The 21,625-nt window shown below is 41.4% G+C and overlaps 1 protein-coding gene across 1 annotated transcript; it reads left to right on the top strand.

Annotated features, from left to right (window-relative positions):
* Positions 1-345: 345 nt before the first annotated feature.
* SYT13 (synaptotagmin 13) lies at positions 346-15,291 on the top strand. The gene is made up of 6 exons (XM_062577519.1): positions 346-528; positions 5,742-5,964; positions 7,814-7,955; positions 10,318-10,612; positions 14,569-14,698; positions 14,987-15,291. Exons 1-6 carry the CDS (start codon positions 346-348, stop codon positions 15,289-15,291), a joined length of 1,278 nt encoding a protein of 425 aa, XP_062433503.1.
* Positions 15,292-21,625: the final 6,334 nt, after the last annotated feature.

Below are 21,625 nucleotides of genomic sequence, written 5' to 3' on the forward strand. Positions count from 1 at the left end.
CAGACTTTTCCCGGTGGAGCTGGAGAATAGGCTTCAATGAAAACTGCCTGTTTGCAGCTATAAGGAGATTGCAGGCACTACAATCACTATTTCCTCTGCCTCATCTGGAGCAGAAACTCCATCAGCAGGATGGAAAGGTAGCCTCATTGCCTAGCAAAGATGGGCTGATTTATCTCTCTCTCTAGATTGGTCCCTTTTATTTGCTGTACAGGAGAATTGTTACCAGACTTCCAAAGAGAATGAAGCCAGGCTAGAAGTCAGAGTGGATGTGCAAAAGCTGCTTTCCCAGAAAGGAGAAGGAATTACAGGATTTCAGTGCTTTTTGTTCCTGTGCAGCTCAGGACAATGGTTTTATCTGCCCCAGTTATTGCCCTGGGGGCTACCTTAGGGACTGCAACTAGCATCCTTGCCCTCTGCGGTCTCACCTGCTTCTGCAAATGCAAGCAACCTGGGAAAGGACTCTCAGAAAAAGACCATGATGAGGATATGGAAACTGCTAAACCCAGTGTGCTTCAGCCAGTCCAGCAAGTAAGACATAGTCTTTAATTTACTCTGTGATTTTTCTTTAAATACAGAGGTGGGAATGTATCTTCTTTGTTAGACTACCCAGTGTGTGATTTATGCTGCCTATTTTATCTGCTTACCAGGTTCAGGATGTAACAACATGTTAGTGGGAGGAGGACTAAGGGTAAACACAAAGCAGGGAGCTGGGTGACCCACAGAATTACCAGAGCAAGAAACAGCTGTCACATTGCCAAAGAGAAAGCTGCTATCAGCAAAAATAAGGGAGGAGGATTGAAAATGCTGCTCAGTTGTCAAGCTAGATCACAAGGGAAATAATTTGCCGAGGAGAGAAGACTGGACTTTGCTAGGTAGCACACAGCATTGTAAAGAAGAGATGACAGAGTATCACTCCTGCTGGGGTCTCCTATACAAGCTATTTCTCTAACTCTATCCCCAGTATCATAATGCTTCAGGAGGGCAGTTCGCTGACAACAGCTGGTTTCTTCTGAGAACTCTCTGTTCTCCTCCCTCTGCCCCTCTGAGTGAGGGGTTTAATTGTGGGTGAAGTTAAAACAAGGTATTGAAATAATAAAAGTACAAGTGGTTATCTGCAGTGTGGTAACTGCATAATTCTTCACACTATGTATTGCTTTTTTACTTACTATAAAAACAATGTGAAGTGCTGATAATGTCAAGCATCCCTATGTCGTCTTTCTTACTTACTAGGATCCAACAAAAACCAATTTATTCCTGAGTCCTATGCAAGAGAGAGCAAGAGGAGTTATAGGATGCCTCTAGTTTACTTACTGATGGGAACCTCTTCTGGGAAATGTTTGACCAATTTCTTTGACTGACTATCATCTTTAGCATGAACAATGGTCAGTCTCTGAAAGTATTACCTGTTGGCTGTAGTTATTGATGTTTGTATGTGACTAAGTCCTTCTCATCTGTACCCAAATGATACGCTATAGCAGCCAGTTCCTAGGGCCAATGATCCATTGTATACCATTGTCTTTGTTTGCTTTTTAATTATCTGACGTGCCTATTATTTTTGTATTATTATAAAGTTTAGCAAGAGTTCCAGTAGGACTTCTTTGTAATGTTTATAATTAGATCCTCAGTTTCTCTCTGGCTGCCAGTCTCAAACTCGCTGTAGAGAAGAGCCTTAGCAGATTCATGCTTCTGTTGCAGTATTTTTCTGAGGAAGATGACCAAATCTAATAATTGTATTATAACATTTGATGCACATACACAGAACTATGTTACAGTAGCTTCTTTGGGGGTGGGGGAGAAGAAGGTAGGGCTCCTCTATGACCAAACATCTCTGAGTTTAGGACTTCTCAAGAGAATACTGCTAATTCTGGATCCATTCATGGATTTGAATCCATGAATACCTCTTTGGATTTGAATACCTCTTCATACCAGTTTGTCTTTTCCCAGGATGAATTTCCCCTGCTGTCTTGTTTACTAGTTTTGTCATATCCATTCCAGGCTCCTTTCTTATCCTGGCCAGTTCATATAGGAGATTTTCCTAGCTCTGTGTATAAAGATGTGTGATAAGGCTGAGATTTTCTGAGTTTACCATTAAAATGAATGATAGATGTGTAACTTTGATGGTCACATCACTTTGCATAGCATTTTTTCTAGCTGTTAGTGTCTGGAACAACACTACCCACAGATCACTTCACCATCAGTCTCTTTCTATAAGAGACTTTAGTATGTTCTTGTTTTCTAGTTCGAAATTTCAAATCTTTGCCTTAATTCCTTTCTTGGGTTGGACTTTTTTCTTTCATACAGCTTCTTGAGAAATATCTTGAGAAAGTGTTAAACCATCCTGGAGTTTCTCCTTCAGGGTGCCATTCTGCCTTCATGTCTGAGATAACCACTAAACTGCTATGAAGTCCAATTAAGCACTCAGTACCCAGCATGTCGTAGGTTATGGTCCTCTCAAATTTTCTAGATTCATTCATGAAGTTTTGCAGTAATTTAATATTGTATTTGAACAATACGGGATCAAATTATTCACCTCGCTCTCAGTGCATCACTCTTACCTGAGAGATTGTACTCTTTTAGCATTACAGGTTTCCTAATTAGAAGTAGTACTGTCTTTTTCTTAAAAAAAAAGAATCTAGACAAATTATAACTGCTGAATGAACATTCTGTCACAGAAAGTGCAAAATGTTCTTAGTTTGCATATTCCGTATGCTTACCAACTCTTTCCAATTAAAATAATTTTACTGCCAGGACATGCTCTCTGCTGTCACTGATTCATAATCAGTCTACATTCCTTAAAGGAATGAATCTCAAATTGAGTTCTGAGCTTCTGAAGTTTTATCATCTGTATCTATGTTTATAAATTGTCCTGTCAGAATTTTTTTCAGCTGATGGAGAACTACATTTGTGCACTGTATGTCCTAGTCAGTGCTTGGCATACTTAATATTTGAAGCCTGTCAGGGCCACTGTTTCTGGCGAACAGAGATGACCAAAGAAAGATGAAACAAGACTACATTTTATCCACTTGAAATGTATCCCTTTATGGTGATGCTTATTTTTACTATAGATATAAGCTTCCCATGATCATACCCTGCATGCATGAGGGGGAAGAATTCAAACACAAAGATACATCTACAGAACAATTAAAACCTATTGTAAATTTGCAAATTCTCAGCACGAGTTGCAGAATAAGCATCCCTAAACACACCCAGCAATTGCAGCAACCTAGTGCATTGTTTGAGTGGTACTAGGAGGGGACCCAGAAGGATTGGTTGCAAGCTTCTAGCTAATTTTGGTTTCTTTACTTTCACATATTTTATGCAGACCTATCTGAACTCTTCTGCTCATCTCTTTATTTAAAATACTGCTGCTGATTTGCAAAGGGAACTTCCATCGGGCTCTGCTGTACAACAAGATTAGCAGACAACACTTGGGAACAGAGCTGGCAGCAAAAATAATAAACAGAGGCAGATGCAGTTGGAAAAGGAGGTGGGCTCGTCCCACTGTGCTTACATATGTCTCTCATCTCTAATTCTGCAGAGCAGACAGAGTAGAGGAATATTTAGACCCAGTGGAGCTCTTAGTTGCTGTGTGCTGATGGATTTCCTGACTAAATGTCTGGCTTTTAGCAAGTAGTGGAAAAGACTGTAATAACAATATCTCACATTTATGTAATGTTTTTTATCCCAAAGGATACAAAAGTGCTTCATATGCTAGCAGCATATAGCACCACAGACATACCAGTCTGGTGTGAAGGTCAGTAGCCTTATTCAGTTGCTTCAGGAGAGGCAGAACAGCAGACACTGGCCACTGCAGCAAATACTTTGTGTGTCTTAGGAGAATTGTCTTGACCTTGTTTTTCATGCCACTGTCCAGTGGTTCCTCACATGTTTTGTTCGGTTGGTTTGTTTTAATTTAGAAGAATGAAAAGCTGAACCCTCTGTGATGTGGATGAGTAACTTCAAACTTTCTAAGGGACGTTAGGACTGATGATGCTCAAATCTCTGAAAGAGGGATCTCACTTTCTTCTTTTACAGAACAGCACCATAATGGCTTATACAATATCTAAGCTCAACTGAACGCAGGGTGGGGGTATCCACATAGTGATGAGTTTCTTTCTCAAAACTGACTCTTATTCCAAAGTCCTTAAAACTAAACAAGAGAAAATGCTGTGTTACAGAGTGGACTTCCTAAACACCAGTGCACTGGTTGCCTTGAGATGATGAAGTCACTGACCTAATTAGACCTTTACCACTGCCAAGTGCTTATCACAGTAGTGCTGTGATTTCCACAGGTGACTACTGAGCCAAAGTCCGAGACTGCTTGCTCTCTTCAGTTCTGTTTCTTGAGGAATAGGCGTGTTCCCTGAGGACACATGATCTGGGACTACAGGGTCCCAACACAGAAAAGTGCCTCAGGGCATTGTCTGCATTCATTATTAACAGGAAGCAGTGAGACTAATGAGAACATTAAATACAATTAAGAATATTTTCTGGCTTACTCTCACTTTAAACTTAACATAAAATAAACTGGCAGGGAGAGGGGTTGGAGAGAATCCCATTACACAGTAATAACCACAGTGGCAGTTTAACTTCTGCTTTTTGTTTTTCATACCTTGGAAATATTAATAAAACATGATGAGAGGATTGGAGTCATTTACTAATCAGCTTTTGTTCTTTCCCATTGATGAATCCAAATATATATGAATTAGGAACAATTTCAGTTGTGAGTAGCCAGGATTCCTTTTTTGGGGACATAAACAAAAGGAGACTGTTATATTCCACTAAAAGATTTTTCATGAGCTCTGTTTTGGGAGAACCAACCTTTGCCCAAGCTTCCTGGGCTTTATACCATCTTTCAAGTTTCTTTCTTTTTTCTTTTTTCTTTTTTCTTTCTTTTCTTTTTTTTTTTTTTTTTTTTTTTTTTTGATTTAGTGTCATTGAACCAGCAGGGAATTGAAATGCTAAGAACAACACAGACACAAATCAAAATGTCAATCTCTATTTAATAAGGGGGAAATGTTGCTTTTCTACTGAGGAGAGCAAGCACTTCTTTAAGTGTTCATCTGCCTGTTTTTGTGTTCAACAGAAGGAATGTGTCTGAGGTGAGGTGAAGCTCTGGTCCACAGAGCCAAGAAAGAGTGCAAGAGGCTGAGAGGACTATCAGCTATTCTTGATATACCTTTGTAGGGCTGGTATGTTCAACTAGTTCTGCTTTGCCTTATTACACTGTAGTTGTACTTGCCCCAGGTGACTGAATGATCGGTGATTTTACCTCTCTAATGCTTACTACATTCTCATGTAAAATGTTCTATAATTTTGTGGGTGATATTAATCTCTTCATCTTGGGTTTGACTTCAAACAGCGTGGTAAAAAATACCATACCTCAGTCACAGCAAACTGAACTCCTTTCTCTGTAAGAGAGAACACAGACTTATAAAAGAAAGATTAACCACTACAGAAAAAGAGGAATAATCAAACAATAAAAATGTATCTTTTTCCTGTTGAACCAAACATTTGTAGAGGAATGAATGTGAAAAGACACGCACCAAGAAGAAAGGTAACAGATCTAGCAAAAAAAATCTCCTGACATGCAGACAGTGGTTTCTTTAAACCAAGAAACAACATTAAGAGTGACCAGATGCACCATCTTTTCCCTCTTAGTCTCAGCAAAGTTAACCTTGGGAGAATCAGAAGAATTAGTCTAATTAGTGCAGAGTAATAAACAAAACTTTAATTTTCAGTTCAGTGTTAAGAAGACTGCAGAACCAGTCCAGCCTCGAGCACTCCTGAAGTTTCCCAACATTTATGGCCCCAAACCGGTAGTAACTTCACCTGAAATTGTTAACTACACACAGTACTCCTTGAAGACAACAGAAGAACCAGATACTCGAAAACATAGTGGTTTGGATGAGAACAGGATGAAGATACAAGTCAATGAAGAGCTGTTTGTTCTTCCTCAAAACGGTAGGAGTGTTTGACCTTCAAACTAACAATTGCTTTTCTGGGTGTAGATCTGTAATGCTTGTGTGCATAATGCACTCCTGGTTAGAGAAATAAGTGTGAAAATAAATATATGCAGCACTTTTTTATTATAGTCATTATAAGTGAATTCTTTTTTAAATGCATGTGTTCAATAGAAAGTAGTCATGGAGCCCGTCAAGAGATTCAGTTAACGACGCCACAATTATAGCTGGTTGGAAATGTTTTTACCCACTTTTTGTGTTGAAGAATGCTGACTTATTGGAAGCAAACATTTTGTAGAAAAGCATATATCTAGGGTAAAGTTTTGCTGGGAGCGGTTGCCACAGTATGGTGGAATATCTGGCCACAACTAGGCAGAGGTGCTTCCTTGGACAAATGCTGGCTGTCCAGCCATTGTCCTTGTCAGTGCTATCAGCAGCCTGTGTTCACCACGCTTCTACTTTACTTTCTCTGCTTTTTTTTTTTTTTTTTTTTTTTCCACTAGTTCTGTGACATGGTCTTGGCTTGTCATAATGTGCAGTGAAAACAAAGGTTGAGACCTCAGACGTTTTTACCATACAGAATTCTTGTTTTCCAGCCAGCCCAAATAGTAACATGCCAACACCTGGAACATAAGATTCCTGAAGCCTTAGAGAAAATGTAATGTTAATTATATACATCTGGCAGCATGTTTGGGTTGCTCCCATACTGATTTTTACCTTCACAGTTGCCTTTTAATAGCATAATGGAGTTCTGTTGTTACCACATTAATAAAACCTTCCTGAATGTTTGCCAGAGAACCAATGATTTTTTTAAAAAAGGTAGGTTTTTTAAAATCATTTGAGATTGTATTTTTGTCTTTCTGAGAGGAGAATCACCACCTGCCTCCTTTCCACCCTGAGACTTATGAGTATGAGAAAGAAAGGAGTACTGTGGCAAGTGGCTGTATTAGAGAAAAAGACTATGTGAACCACATCCTCAGGTGTCAGAAGGTTATAGGTAGGGAGGCTGAAAAAGGTGGTTGCATGTAGACTAAAACTTTATATAAATGAGTTGGTGTGATAGCTTCTCTACGCTCTTAGTAGCACAAGGAAGTTTGTTTTCTGCTGTGCCTAATTTCATAGCTCAAGAATTGCTGAAATAAAGCAAGAATTGTTGCCTTCTCCTCTTGGTGCCATATTGAACTGATTTGGATGGCAGCTGATATTTTTAGGAGGAAATGTGCTGGTCCTACTAATGTTCTCTGCCTGAATCAGAACTGACCTGGCAGATAACACCTTTGATGACAAAAAGCAGTGACTTCTCTTTTAATCTTGCCTCTTGCTTTATTTCATTATACTCACTTTCAAAATCGCACTTGGAAGAATTGCCTCACAGCTTCCCAAACTTGCCATTTTCAACCTGGTCAAGTGCTGTGGGAGCAGATGTAATTTTGTCTTTATTGCATGACAAAGATTGTGTTGTTAAAATAATTTTAAAAAAAGGCTAAAGAGGTCTGAATTAATGCAGAGGTGTATGACAACTCTGAAGCAGAGTCAAGTTCTTATTCCAAAAAACAGAAGATTTAATTCATCAGTGTGCGTAGACAACAGTATAGTAACAAAAGCATACTTCAGACATCTTGACCTAGGCCTGAGATGAAAGAGCAAATGTGTCAGCCATCTTAGAGCACAAGGCTGCAGAGAAGGCAGGAAGCACCAAGGCTGTAGAAGGAGCTGAGAGTGAGAGAAGGTAGAAGGAAGAGAAAATAAGCAAGACATGGATGAATTAGAAGACTTGAGTTAAAACGGTGTGGATTTGAACTCCGTGAAAGGGGAGGACCTGCTTGCTAACAGGGTTACTTCAGTTCCAGGTGTGGTAAAGGATGTGTGTGTCACCGAGCACTTGAACCCTGAGAGGGCAGCCAGCTGTAACCAGGTCCCCGAACTGCGCTACTCCCTTGCATATGATCGACAAAAAGCTGAACTGCGTGTGGCCCTTCTTGAAGGTAAGAGGCAGAGATTTTGTACTGTTGATTCTCTTTCTGGAAGGCACAAGACACCTGCTGACTTTCTAAGGTGTTCCCCTCTCACATTAAAATTAACAAGCTTCCACAGAACCAGTGGATGTTTTGGTGGCAGTTAGGCTGGCAAAGTAGAAATACCTAGAAATGTCACTGGTTGAAGCAAATGTGCCGGATATCGCTTGGGGCAATGACTTGCACAGCTCAAAAGCAGAAGTCAGAAAACAGAATAGGCTCTTCCTATCCTAGACATGGTAGAAATACAAAACAACCTCTTTTTACTGTTTTTTTTTATTATTTTGGGAGGAGGAAGGGTTGCTATCTCCTTCCTCTCTCCTGCTTTCATTCTTCAAAGTAACATGTTCAAAGTAACATTCCCTACTAGCTCTTGCTCAGGCCAGGTCAGAAGCTGAAATGGAGATACCACATTTCTTTTTTAGACCACAGAGGAGGGAGCCTCTGGCTGTACCCGGCCGGGTGGCTGGGCTCTGTGGTACTCTCTGAAGCAGAAACTGACAACTCTAACAGCTTCTGTGCTCAGGGCTGGGTCGTCATCGGTTCCTCTGGGAAAGTAAAATAAGCTGACTGAATAATTCATGAAGAGTGCAGATCTCTGTGGAAACCTAATCAAATCACACTGTCTGCAGTGAGGATTTAAAGGGTGCTAAACCGTACTGCCGTTGTGGGCCACCTGCCAGCAGCAGGCCCACATCATGGGCTTCCCTCCAGGATGGATGTGCATGTCTGTGAGCTGCCTGCCTGGCTCTTCTGCATGTGTGCTTCTCCCTAGGAGCTCCACCACCCAACGAGGCAGCATCTGGCTCTGCTCCCCCAAGGTGCCAGGAGACTCTTGTGAGTCTTGGGGCCTGACATCTCAGAAGAATTTCTCCTTGGAATGACTTTGGAAGGATTTCATTTTTCTCCACAAAGCTTTGCTGTTTCATGATCCTTCTGAGGAAGAAGTGCTCTTATAGCTGTACAAAAGGCAGTGTGATTCTTTTGACATAAACAGGAGTGAAAAATTACATTTTCATTGTAGAATTTCAGCCATAAAAGTGATATAAAATTAGGGCTAAATGCCTCTTGACACAAATCTTATGGGCCCTGGGTTGGCTTCTGAAGGAGCCATTTACGAGAGATTGAAAAAGCAGGATGTAATAAACTTTAGAGGTGTCTCAAACTGGCCTACAGGTGTGGGCATGTGCCAGACAGAGGTTTATCTTAGCTCCAGTGTCTGCGAGTAATGATCCTGCCTTTAAAACCTTTGTAAGAAGTTTCCTTTTGTACCAATGTAAACTAAAGGTCCCCATTCCTTTGCCACACCGTGTCATCTCATTACTGTGCCATGTCTTTCAATTGAGTGTTACCTGCTGGAAAGCAGCTCTGCAGAGAAGGACCTGGCAGTTCTGGTGGATGACAGGTTGACCATGAGCCAGCAATGTGCCCTTGTGGCCAGGAAGGCCAATGGTCTCCTGGGGTGCAATAGGAAGAGTGTTGCCAGCAGGTTGAGGGAGGTGATCCTGCCCCTCTACTCTGCCCTGGTGAGGCCTCATCTCAAGTACTGCATCCAGTTCTGGGCTCCCCAGTACAAGAGAGATGTGGAGGTACTGGAGAGTCCAGCGTAGCACTACAAAGATGATCAGAGGACTGGAGCATCTGCCCTATGAGGAACGGCTGTGAGAGCTGGGCCTCTCTAGCCTGGGGAAGAGAAGACTGAGGGGGGATCTTATCAATGTGTACAAGTACCTGAAGGGAGGGTGTCAAGGGGACGGGGACAAACTCTTTTCAGTTGTCCCATGTGACAGGACAAGAGGCAGTGGGTAGAAACTGAAGCACAGGAAGTTTCCCCTGATCGTCAGGGGGAATTTCTTCCCTGTGAGAGTGACGGAGCACTGGATCAGGTTGCCCAGAGAGGTTGTAGAATCTCCTTCTGTGGAGATATTCAAGGCCTGCCTGGATGCAACCCTGTCTAACATGCTGTAGGTGACCCTGCTGAGCGGGGAGGTTGAACTAGATGATCTGCAGAGGTCCCTTCCAACCTTATCGATTCTATGATTCTATGATTTCCCCTGAACTAATTGGATGCTCTCCCAAACACTAGCTATATCCTGCAGTGGAAATCCTTTTGCAGAAGGAAAAGGAGCTTGCACAGTGTGAGGTAAATGCCACAGCATGGGATTCACAGCTTAGTCTGCCCAGTACAAGCAGGAGTGTGTGGGGGAAATGTCTATACAGCTCTTTTATTTTATGACTATCATGAAATAAACATCTTAGCCATAGATTATTCATGGCTATCTTTTGTGAGAAGCCCTTACAGTCTGCCTTTCTTTTGCAGCAATGCATGGAAGGATGAGTGGGGACCAAGACACTGGATGCCATTGCTACGTACTGGGCACACTGATGAGCAAATCTGGTATCGTTGAGGCCCAAACAGAGCTGAAGAAGAAGGTGCTTCACACCCTCTGGGAGGAAGTCTTGCTGTTTCCATTAGCTGAGGAGGAGGTGCCAGAGGGAACACTGACTCTCACCCTGAGAAACTGTGACAAGTTCTCCAGACACAGCATAGTAGGCGAACTCAAACTGAACCTTGCTAACATGGAGGACTCCTTTGGGAGGGCCCAGTGGGAAAGACTAAAGACGCCAGAGAAGGTAGGGACTCCGTCTGTGGTGGTAGTCTGGAAACCCTCATGACCAAATCCTGGTTTTGAGAGAGGATGAATGCCTGCAGAGGTCGCTCAGGACTTTTCTGTGTCATGGTCTGTAACTAACCATTTCAGAAAGCAATCAAAGGCCATTAAGCCAGCCCTTCAATCTACAGCTCCAAGCATTTAGGATGTGTCAAAACCTCCTCTGCTCCTCCCCAAACTATGTGATAATCTGGCGCTAATAGCTGTAATTCAAAGCCTCTGTCTAGAAAAAGTTACGTGAGTTTCTGTGGATTAATGATGTGGAGACTGTGATAACAAGAGCCAAACTACTAGACTGACTATAGAGCCAGACAGATGGACTCTTTAGAGCTGGGTGTGGGGCATATCATGGCGCCCAGAGAGCCCTAAACTAGAAGAGAAATGCATTGGTGGGACTGTAATGTAGAACTAAAGACCATCACCCCTAACTGTGATGAATCCAAGCAATGCTGTTCATTCTGGGAGATATCAGAATATTATTCATTGCAGTGCTGTTTTTTAAATGTAAAAACCCTTTTCCCTGCTTATCCACATCTTCCCAACATGTCAGACAGGGAAAATGGAGGAAAGGATACCAACAGTACTCAAAGGAGGTACAGGAGAGGTTCATTTGCATGAGTTTCTTCTGAGCAGATTTCCTGCCATGAGCTAGGTTACTCTTGTAGTAGCAGCAATATGCTTAACAAAGCAACAGAGCACTGCTATTGCTGAAGCTGGTATATTGCTGCCTGGCACCACCAGGTGTGAAGGCCACTGAGCTGGCCTCAGTCACACAGTACAAATTTAGCATTTCTGATTTTGGATAATACTAATTTATCTGGTCACTGCTTGAATATTGATAGAGTTGGCTACTCTGAAAAACCCTTGGCAGAGAGATGGGTAGCAGGAACAAATGGACAGTCTGGATCAGTTTTATAAACCTAAAACTCAAGGCTAAATTCTTGCCTACAGCTCTAAGTTGAACTGAGTTCATAGTCCGCTACTGCAAAAGGACATGTGCAAAAGAAATTATTCCAATATAAACCATAATGATTTAAATTCCTAAATGAAGCTACATTGAACACTGCCTCCCCCTCCCCCATTGACACACACCAAATCTGCTGTAGTAGCTGCTTTATAAGTGGCACCCAAGGAGCAGCTTGTTCCCAGTGATGATCAGTTTCCGCTCAAGTACACCTGATAGAGTCCTCACACACTGGGTACTCTGCCTTGGTCCAACTGTACACAGAAACAGGGCAGCTTTCATTTCTTCTTCAGACTGACAGTACAAGGTTAACACTGAAAGTACTGCTGAGCAGTGCCCTAGTTAGAGCTGAGGATGTGCAGTGAAGGCTGAATTTGCGTCATCCGGGACCTGAAAGAGCCAACCATTACACAGATAGCTTATATACAGATCCTGAATCATTCATCGAGAACTAAAGCATGAGGGAGCGAGGAAGAGCTGATCAGAAAAGAGGAGCTATTTTTGTCAGCATCCATCCAGGAACAAAGTTACTGGGCTTTGTTTAAAGTCTGGAGTTTCCTTGAAAAGACGTAAGTTGCAGATATTTCATCCTTACACTCCCAGTAATTCTCTTACACAAGGGAAAGCACTCAGAGGGGAGCTTACAGCTAACCAGGTAACTAATTAGGACTGAGGAATGCATGATGTGCTGTGAGCAATGCGAAGCAAAGATGCTGCAGACTGATATCCTTATCTTGTCTTCCTTCCCTCCCACTGCTTTGCTAATGACAGCGATGATAGTGGCTCCTCGCATAGCACCTTCCCTTTTGTGAGTTCACAGTGCTCTCTGCACACTTACTACACTGATGACCTCTGATGCTTATTACCCTCATTGCACAGAAGGGAAGACTGACTCTGGGGTGGTTGTGTAAATTTGCCAGATTGTAACACAAGGTGCTGGTTATGGATTTACTAAATAAAGAAAAAGAACACTGAAGGAGAGAGAAAGAAAAGCACCTCTGGCTTAGTCTCTTTATGCAGAATTCCAGCAGAGACAAACCATTGTAAATCGAAGTTTCATGCTGGTCAAAGATTTGAACGTAATTTTAAGGTCAAGAAAGCGGTAAGCACAATATATGATATGAGTGCACAATGTGTGAATGTGAGCATGTTTACAGAACATACGCGTGTAGGCAGAGGGGCTATAGTACTCTCCTTCCTCCCTGCCCCACCATCTTCCTCAGTATAAGTATCTGTTCCTAGAGCTGCAGGAACCAAAGTTGAGTCAAGAGCTATAGAGTAGGAACTGTTGAGATACAGATATGAAAACATAAGCATCTTATTACTTGCCTAAACAGTGTTTTTGTATTGAGTTAACCCTCCCCATGTACAAACACACCTATTCTTTTACAGTGGAGATAGAGCCATTTGAATCTACCTCTGTTGTTTTGGTTTTTTTTTTTTTTGTTTTGTTTTTTTTTTTTTTTTAGATGCCCTTGAATTTAGGATAGGATATATGTGAATGAAATGCATGCATGCCCTTTTTTGCTACCTGAGTGCATGAAAAAAGATGCACTTGGGTTGGTTTTGGATGGAGTTTTAGGCTTCCTTGCTACTGGCCTCCCACCTGATTTGTGCACATCAAATAGGTCATTCAAACCAGACAGTGATGACAGCTATGTTTTCTGGAGAGTCAATCAGCTCACAAGGAACATACAGGGGCCTGTCCTTGCATGCTGGCAAGTAACTGGGTGAAAATTTAATTTGAAATATTTATGACTCACGTAAAAGTGAGAGTGTAGAGCACAGAAATGGCCTGGAGAAGTGCTGTCTGTCCTATAGCTCGTAGATCATGCTGAGAAGTCCAAAAGGAGTCTACTGAATTGGCACTGGCTTTCTGTGACTCTTCTGGTTCATTAACCTCACGCTAAAACAGATTTCTGTCACAAGCTGGTACTCACTGACAGAATAACTACTTCCCTTTTGCCCCTTGTCATACATTTTAGAACTCTATACACACAGGGATCCTCTTTCTTTCCTCCGCCACCAACTCCCTGCTGGGAAACAGCCCTGCTTTCAAAGGAAAGATCAATTGTTGGTGTGATTATTTCCCTCTTGTTTTGCCTTCAGGGATACTTGTCCAGAGCAAGTGAGAAAGAAGGCAAAAAAGGTCAGGAGGCTAAGAGGCTAATAACTACTGGGAAGAAGGGAATACAAGAAAAAAAATGTGTGGCCTCTGAAGGCAAAGCTTGATTGTTCAGAGCATTTGCCCTAGAGAAAATCCAGCTTGGAGCAGCAGGGAGAACTGTCCACAGGCTTGAGAAAAGACAAGAATGAAAAGTAAAGTGAGCTTATGGAGCTTAGGTTCATTGATGTTTTTAATATCAAACAAGGCTGCCAGAGAAGGTTCAACACCAGCTTTAGTGTCTGGCTACATGACACTGCAAGAGTATCATCTACTCTTTCCAAGAGAGCCTGACATTCTCACTAGGCAACAGGGACCAGAGTCCAAGTCTAGTCAGAATCTGTGTCACAAAAATAGCAATTGAAATGAAGAACAAATGAAGAAAAGCAGTAATGAAAGTAGGAGATATAAAAAATCAGAAAGGGCAGCTGGATGATCTCTCAGAAAAAGGAATAGACATACTTTCACATATTACCTACAATAGCCCCAAATCCTCTTCTTCTGACTAAACATTCCTCTAAAAATGACTGCTAGGAAGCAATTACTTTCCAGCAGCAAAAGAAAGAGGTAACCCATATGATCAGGTCTAATAAGTAAAGGAGCCTTCAGACACCTTTGCCTGGTTTGCTCTTATCCAGTTTAACTGCAAGAATTTTCTGTACTAAAGCAGAGAGATGACTTGGTAGATCTATGACATTACACTCATCACCTTGCACTGTTCAATTTTCCTAATGTTATGGCCAAAACTGTATCAAAAGTTAACCCTTCCTCCCTGTGTCTCTGTTTCCAGGAGCCATCTACAGGCCATGGGGAGGTTCTGCTTTCTGTCAGCTATCTGCCAGCAGCCAACCGCCTGCTTGTGGTGATTATTAAGGCAAAAAATCTGCATTCCAAGCAGCTAAAAGATCTACTTGGAAATGGTGAGTGAAAGAGCAAGCAAATTGAGGTTGTTTTTGCTTTTATGTAAATTTGGAAAGACAGTGGGAAAGGTGGTGGATGGAGGAAAGGATGTTGGGCTTTGAGAGCCAAAAAGATCTGAATGATTTTTAACAAGTAAAAAGCAAACAAACAAACAAAAAAAGCCCCAGACCCCAAGATCAGCATTTCTCATGTTCTCTCAGTCAGCCTGCTGTCATCAGTTCAGATTCTCTTGTATTTGTTTTGTTCCACATTCATTACTATGGTATCTCTCTCCACTTCCTATACAGATGTTTCTGTCAAGGTGACACTGAGGCATCAATCCTTGAAGTTGAAGAAGAAGCAGACTAAACGTGCAAAACACAAGATCAACCCTGTCTGGAATGAGATGATCATGTTTGAGGTGCCTCATGAGCTGCTGCGTGCCTCTAGTGTGGAGTTAGAGATGCTGAGCCAGGATAGTGCTGGGCAGAGCCACATACTTGGCAAATGCAGCCTTGGCCTGCATGTTGTGGGCACAGAGAGGAACCACTGGGAAGAAATGCTGAGAAACCCCCGGAGACAGATAGCCATGTGGCACCAGCTCCACATGTAGGCACATCACGGTTACTGCCAACCAGATTTCTGCCAGGTCCCTGAGCCTGAGGAAATAAGCTGTATTTCACCTTCCACCTTCCCATCCACAAAATGACCAGGCACGGCATTCTTTTTATGCCATGCTGCTTGGCTTCCTGTCAAAAGAATGCCTCGCGCTCACCCAGAAAATGCTCTGGAAAATTCATTTAGGGGGCGATCCCTCACCTCATCAAGTGGTTCTCTCAAACAAGAGATTTGACTGTGTGGATGATTTGAATTAATTTTATCAACCTGCACATTGTCATTTCTGTGTGGTTTCTAAAGAGTATAGATCTGTTTCTGTGAAATGACCAAACTAACTCAAGGAGAGGGAGCAGAGGGATCCCTTCCTTGTGCAGAAAATATAACCGACCCCTTGACATCTGGTATTGCCACCCAAGTCCGTTGATGAAGGCTGGCTCCGTAATCACAAACATACTGCAGTCATTTTGCTAGTCACTGTTTTTCATAATACTTTAAAAGACCATGAGAAATTAATTACAAAATTAACTAACTGCTGACCCAAAGTAGCAGTATGAAAGAGAGAGTAAAACCCAGTGGAAGCAAAGACCAATGTATATTAGATGGATATGCAGAAATAGAGAAGGAACTGAGAGAAAGAACAGTGGAAGAAGACAAAGTGAGACAAAGTCAACACCGTCGTTCTATGTAGCCTTGGAAGCAAACACTGCCAAACACTAAGTCAAATACCTTCCTACAATTTTGTTTCCTGGAGTGTTGGATACCTTGGATATAGAGTTGCTGAAATCCACTAAAAACAGGAAAAATTCAGGATCTTTTAGCAGAATACCCATGTCTTTTATCTTATTTTCTGCAATGTCACCTAGAAAGATCCTCAAAATAGACATACAGTTTTTGCTGATGCTACTTCCAAAGCTTGGACCAAATCCTTCTGCTTAGTGCCATCTTTCCTATCTGGGAATTTCTGAGCTGGACAAGTTTCAGATACTCATATTCCAGGAAGCATCTGAGACTAGACAAAAGAAGTGAGATCATTTCATACCTCAGCATTCAACTGATGGTTTTGGTTTGACGGTTAGTGATCATACACAATCCAGCCCTCATATTAAGACTACTAAGAACTGCTGTTTGTTTCATCACCTCCAAGCAGAAGAAATTCACTGATCAGGCAGATTCTCCATGGCTTATTTTTTGTGTTCACTTTGAAGATTCGATGTGGTTTAAATGTTATTGTTCAATGTCCTATTGGTGCCTAAATGGGACTGAAAGCACTGGTGATGTTATGACCCTATGAGCATACTGCTTGTCCTGCCACTTGATATCAAGTAGCAGACACAGCTTTAAGGGGCTTCCACGGGGACAAGGCATGTGAAAGTCTGCAAACAGGACCTTTTAGTTTTTAGCACTGAAGAACTCAGAGGATAGCAAAATTGTATTGCTTCCCACTTCATTTTTGCAGAGTCATCTCAATCCTGTATTTAATTCCTGGGCTGCATTGGGAAGAGGGTTGCCAGCAGGTTGAGGGAAGTGATCATTCCCCACTCCTCAGCACTTGTGAGACCACGTTTGAAGCGCTAGGTCCAGTTCTGGGCTTTCCACTGCAAGAAAGATGTGGACATACTGGAGTGCATGCAGCAAAGGACCACAATGATGATTAAGGGATAGGAGCATCTGATGTATAGGAAGAGGCTGAGAGAGCTGGGACTGCTCAGTCTAGAGAAGAGATAGGTAAGGAGAGGTCTTATCAATGTGTGTAAATATCTAAGGTAAGGGAGTAAAGAAGATGGAGCACTACTCTTCTTAGCGGTGCCAATGAACAGACAAGAGGCAACAGGCACAAACTGAAATACAGGAAAACTGAAATACAGGAAATTCCTTTTAAACATAAGAAAAAGTTTTTTGTTTTTTTTTTTTTTTTTTTTTTTTTTCCTGTGAGAGTGGTCAGACACTGGAGTGGGTTGTCCAGAGAGGCTGTGGAGTCTCAATCCTTGGACATACTCAAAATCTAACCGGACATGTTCCTGAGCAACTTTGGTCTAGGTGACCCTGCTTTGAGCAGGGTGGTTAGACTAGATGATCTGCAGAGGTCCCTGCCAACTGTAGCTGTTCTATGATTCTGTGAAAATAAAAGACCAAATAAGGCCAATGGAAAACTGAAAGTTATGGTATTTTCCTTCCTCTGCTATTCCTATTATAGGCACAATGTGATGTAACTGGGATTTGCAAGATAGTCTTGAAGAAAGTAATAAAAACAACTTTGACAAAAAAAGTAAAATATGCCAGTGAGTCCTATACTCAATTTTTTAATCTCTGATATTGCTCCAGTGGCTAGTGGGCATTTAAACAGAGAGAAATTTGACTTCTTGTTTTGCTAAGTGTTTTTTTTTTTTAATTAAATATTGCAGGATACTGCAAATAAACTGGACACAATAGAGTTACTTTTAGTTGACAGTGAATCCTTAGGAGTTGCTATATTCGCTGTTTGTAGATGTTCCTATAGATTTGGAATCATTATGTCCATTTAAATGTCAAAATTCTTTGTAATGTTGGCCTACTCTTCGTATAGGATTCTGTGAGTACTGTGATTCTTCCTGCTTTTTAGGCTGATGATAAGAGTCATAACTTCATAGTGTGATGGTATTTGGCTGGCACTGGAAAGCCTGAAGGGCCAAATATTTGTCTTGCTGCCAAGAGATTTCTCTAATTCTGCCTCCTGCTTATTTTAATGAGCCTTTTATAACATCTTGGTGACTGATTGTAAACAGCGTTATCTGCCTCTGCCCCTGGTGATTTTGGCACACCCTGTAATTAGATAGCAATCCTATAATGTCTAAGAAATAGCCCCTCACAATCTGATTTTTCTGTGAAAAAATAATCTCATCTTTTACAGTAGCAGTATGCATGTATTTTATAAATAAAGTCTTAAGGCAAAATGGTTCCATCATGTTAAATAGCATTGTTCCCTCCTTTGCTGCAACGAAATTGAAAGGGGGAAGAGAGGAAGGGTAAACTGTATGCATCTTTCCTGACTTGCTCATTTTTGTTGTCTGGCGTTTTAGCCTAGAAAGAATGTTTCTTGCAGTCAGTGCAGTCTTAACTAGCTGTCACGTGTTTATTTAATGAGGCGGTCATTTGCGCATGGACTGAAAGCAAATGCAGTTAAGGGTACTGGCTTTCCGTGAACCTAAGGAATGTTGCGTACGTGTGGTACTGGAGGGGCAGGGACTCTCAGCCCAAGCCCTTTTGAAGTCTGTTAATAGGAGCTGTTTGTCATCACATTCCAGTGCTGTCCAGGGCCCTGCCCTTATCCCACTTAACCTCCTATAACATGTGTTTATCAATGCTTGTGTGGAACCGAGCCCTCAGCATCTAAAGGGCTTTAGGAGCTAAATTGGCCCAAACAGATGAACTCTGGAGATTCATTGTAGCAGTTGACAGCATCATAAATATAAACACAAAGTATTTGGAAATGCTTAGTGTCATCGTATCAAGTGGCTTCGGCAACATGAGCAGTAAGTATCGCTTAAGTACAATACGGCTAGAGAACTGAGCCAGACAGCCACATGGTTTTCAGCTCCTGAGGTTATAAATACAAAAACATCAATGAGCACGACTAACATGTTTTTTTTTTTTAATTAAAGGATGGAGCTTAAAAACTACCTCATGAGGTTGAGAAGAGGTAAAAAAACAGTTATGACAATTAATGTTCTTAACTGTGTGTGTGACCAAAAAGCCAGGTCATTACATTCTGAATAGTGATTTAATGGTTCTCTTATTATTTTGCCTGCTATCATCCACATAACACGAGGAAGCAAATAAAGCTGTAAGCGAAGAGGCAGCAGGGATGAAAAAAAAATGTAATCTACCTGCTAAGAATGAGCAATCGTTTTCATGAAAGACCAGAAAATTGTGGGTTTGAGGGCAGGGATTCATAGTCCCTCATGCAGTGGTAGAAATCAAACAACGCTGCTACTGTAAAGCAGAATGAGAAATGCAGCTCCCATATCATCTAAATCATGTAGTCTCCTGCAGGGGGGACTGAGAGGCCAGAGCAAATGACTTGTGATTTGATTAAAATATAGTCTGTAACCATTTTGCCTTGACCTCCTCTCAGAGCTAGATCTGCCCAGACAAATGATCTCATTTGATTTCAGAGAATTTGTGCTAAATAAGGTGAGATTTAAAAGCACAGATAGTTGATAGTCACTAAAATGCTGTCACATTTCTGGGACATCTCCGGAATGTTTTAGAGTCAGTGCTACCTTCATCTCTCTTCCCTGGTACTAAGGGGAAGTGTTTGCATCTGACCTCCTGTAAATATGACATTTTTCCAGTGGACACAATTTTTCCCTCTCTTCTTGTCCTAATGTCCTTGCATGGTGACAGCAACAATGTTTTCTATGTGAAGAGGTAATACTTGGAAATCACTGGGAAATTCCCTTCAATAGGGTTGGTTAAGGCAGAGCAAATCTTCAGGGTCAGTTATTTTTCCAGTCATTACTGTATGCTCAAAACCTTGAAATAAAGATGCCAACAAAGTGCAAAATGCTATCATCACTATCTGGAAGCAGTGTCCAGAGATGCCCGTTTCTTCCGGAATGAGGGAAGCTGTAATTTGTCCAAATTTTCCTTACGTTTGCCTGTTGTTTGAAGCTAAGGTTCTGGACTTGAGCCCCATTAAATGACGTATTAGGAAACTGAATGCTACCCATAAAAACAATTAATAGAAATTAATGTTAATTGTTACTTACTTCTTCTGACATCCATCTGAAAAGACAAGTTGCACTCCGGTTTCCCATGTAAATACCTCCATCTTTTCAGTGTAAGGACATGATAGTTGTAAATTGCATATTGTGTGTTAAAGGTTAACTGTTCTTCATCACTGGTGAGAACATTTTTGCAAATGATTCAGAAATGTGGTGGAAAATAGGGTAGAAACTATATCAATAGCAAGGGCCTGAGTTTAGCACGATGACATTTACCAAATGTTAGGAGCTAAGGTGGCTTGGACCATGCTTCTTGCACTCTTGAAGATCAGTTTTAAGTTTGATTAGCTCAAAGGCAGAGCTTTGGCAGCATCTTTTATATCTTCGGAAGTTTCAGAATTTAACTCAGTCTCACAATGAATTTGGTTCATTTGCTGAAAGATATGCATGATTAGTAAATAATGATAATACTTGACATTTTATATTGTTTCTTCTATTGGTAAATGTCAAACTAAAGAACAACAGTAACAAAGTAAAAATTGAGATTTGTGGTCTTCCAGCATGAGAAGGCTTTCCTAGTTACTCAATCCTTAAGTGTCCTGATGTCTGTATTGTACAGAGCCAGGTATTGTTCGTCAAGACTTTATATTGTACACACAATCCAAAGCACAAAATGAGAGCATGAGACTTGGCAATTGTGTTTATAATGTTACAGCACAAAATGTATATCATCACCAGTCATTAAATGATTCCAAACCGTATCAACATTGTGTCTGTTTTGTTTATGGTAGGATGTTCCCTATGCCTGCAGCTCGCAATTCAGAGAAACAAAATATTGCAGTGAGTCAATGGAAGATCCTCCAAATGACATCCTGCAGGCATGGGCATACAATGAAAAAGTGGGGAGATCAGCAATGGAGCCCTATCCTTGTCACTCGTAGGAGACTTTTTTTGGCTTTTTTTTTCCAGCAAAGTGGTATATAAAGAAAGCTGGAAATGCTTTTTTTCCAGCTGTGAAGAGATTAGGGAATAGGATCTAGAAACAGAACTGAAAAAAGTGAATTTTGGATTTAGTCTTTTTGGCTCATCCCAGTATTTTCAAGGCAGCACTGATCATAGTCTATAAATCATGTATCTTGAAGAATGAATACTTACTTAAGTGACCTGATACTATCACTGGAATTAGCTGGTTCCTAACAGCACATAAAGATCAAAAGCTGCACATAAAAGTAACAAAAAACAGATTTTTGGAGCAGGGAGGGGAAGTATCTGCCTCACTGACGGTTTGGGGGCACTCTGTCACCCATCAGAGTCAGTATTAAAGCACAATGAGAAATAACAAAGTCAGTCTGTTGGGCCCCAGGCTGTTGCTAGCTTCACAAACACGGTTGCCACAAGCCTATAGACAGCAAAATGAGGCTGATGCTACTGAGACATTTGCTGTAGAGGTGGAGGGAAAGAAGTTATATTTTTGCTGCATTTGGAGTTGAATATGGGCAGTGTATTTGCCATGGGCAGTCCTTCCAGGTTAGAGGATTAGCACTGGGTTGTTCAGTAATACTCAAGTCTGGCATATTCAGAAACAGCAATAGCTGACACAGAACCATTCTTTTCTTAAGCCTGTTG

This window comes from Rhea pennata, chromosome 5 (genome assembly GCF_028389875.1).
Source record: "Rhea pennata isolate bPtePen1 chromosome 5, bPtePen1.pri, whole genome shotgun sequence".
Classification (NCBI taxonomy): Eukaryota; Metazoa; Chordata; class Aves; order Rheiformes; family Rheidae; genus Rhea; species Rhea pennata.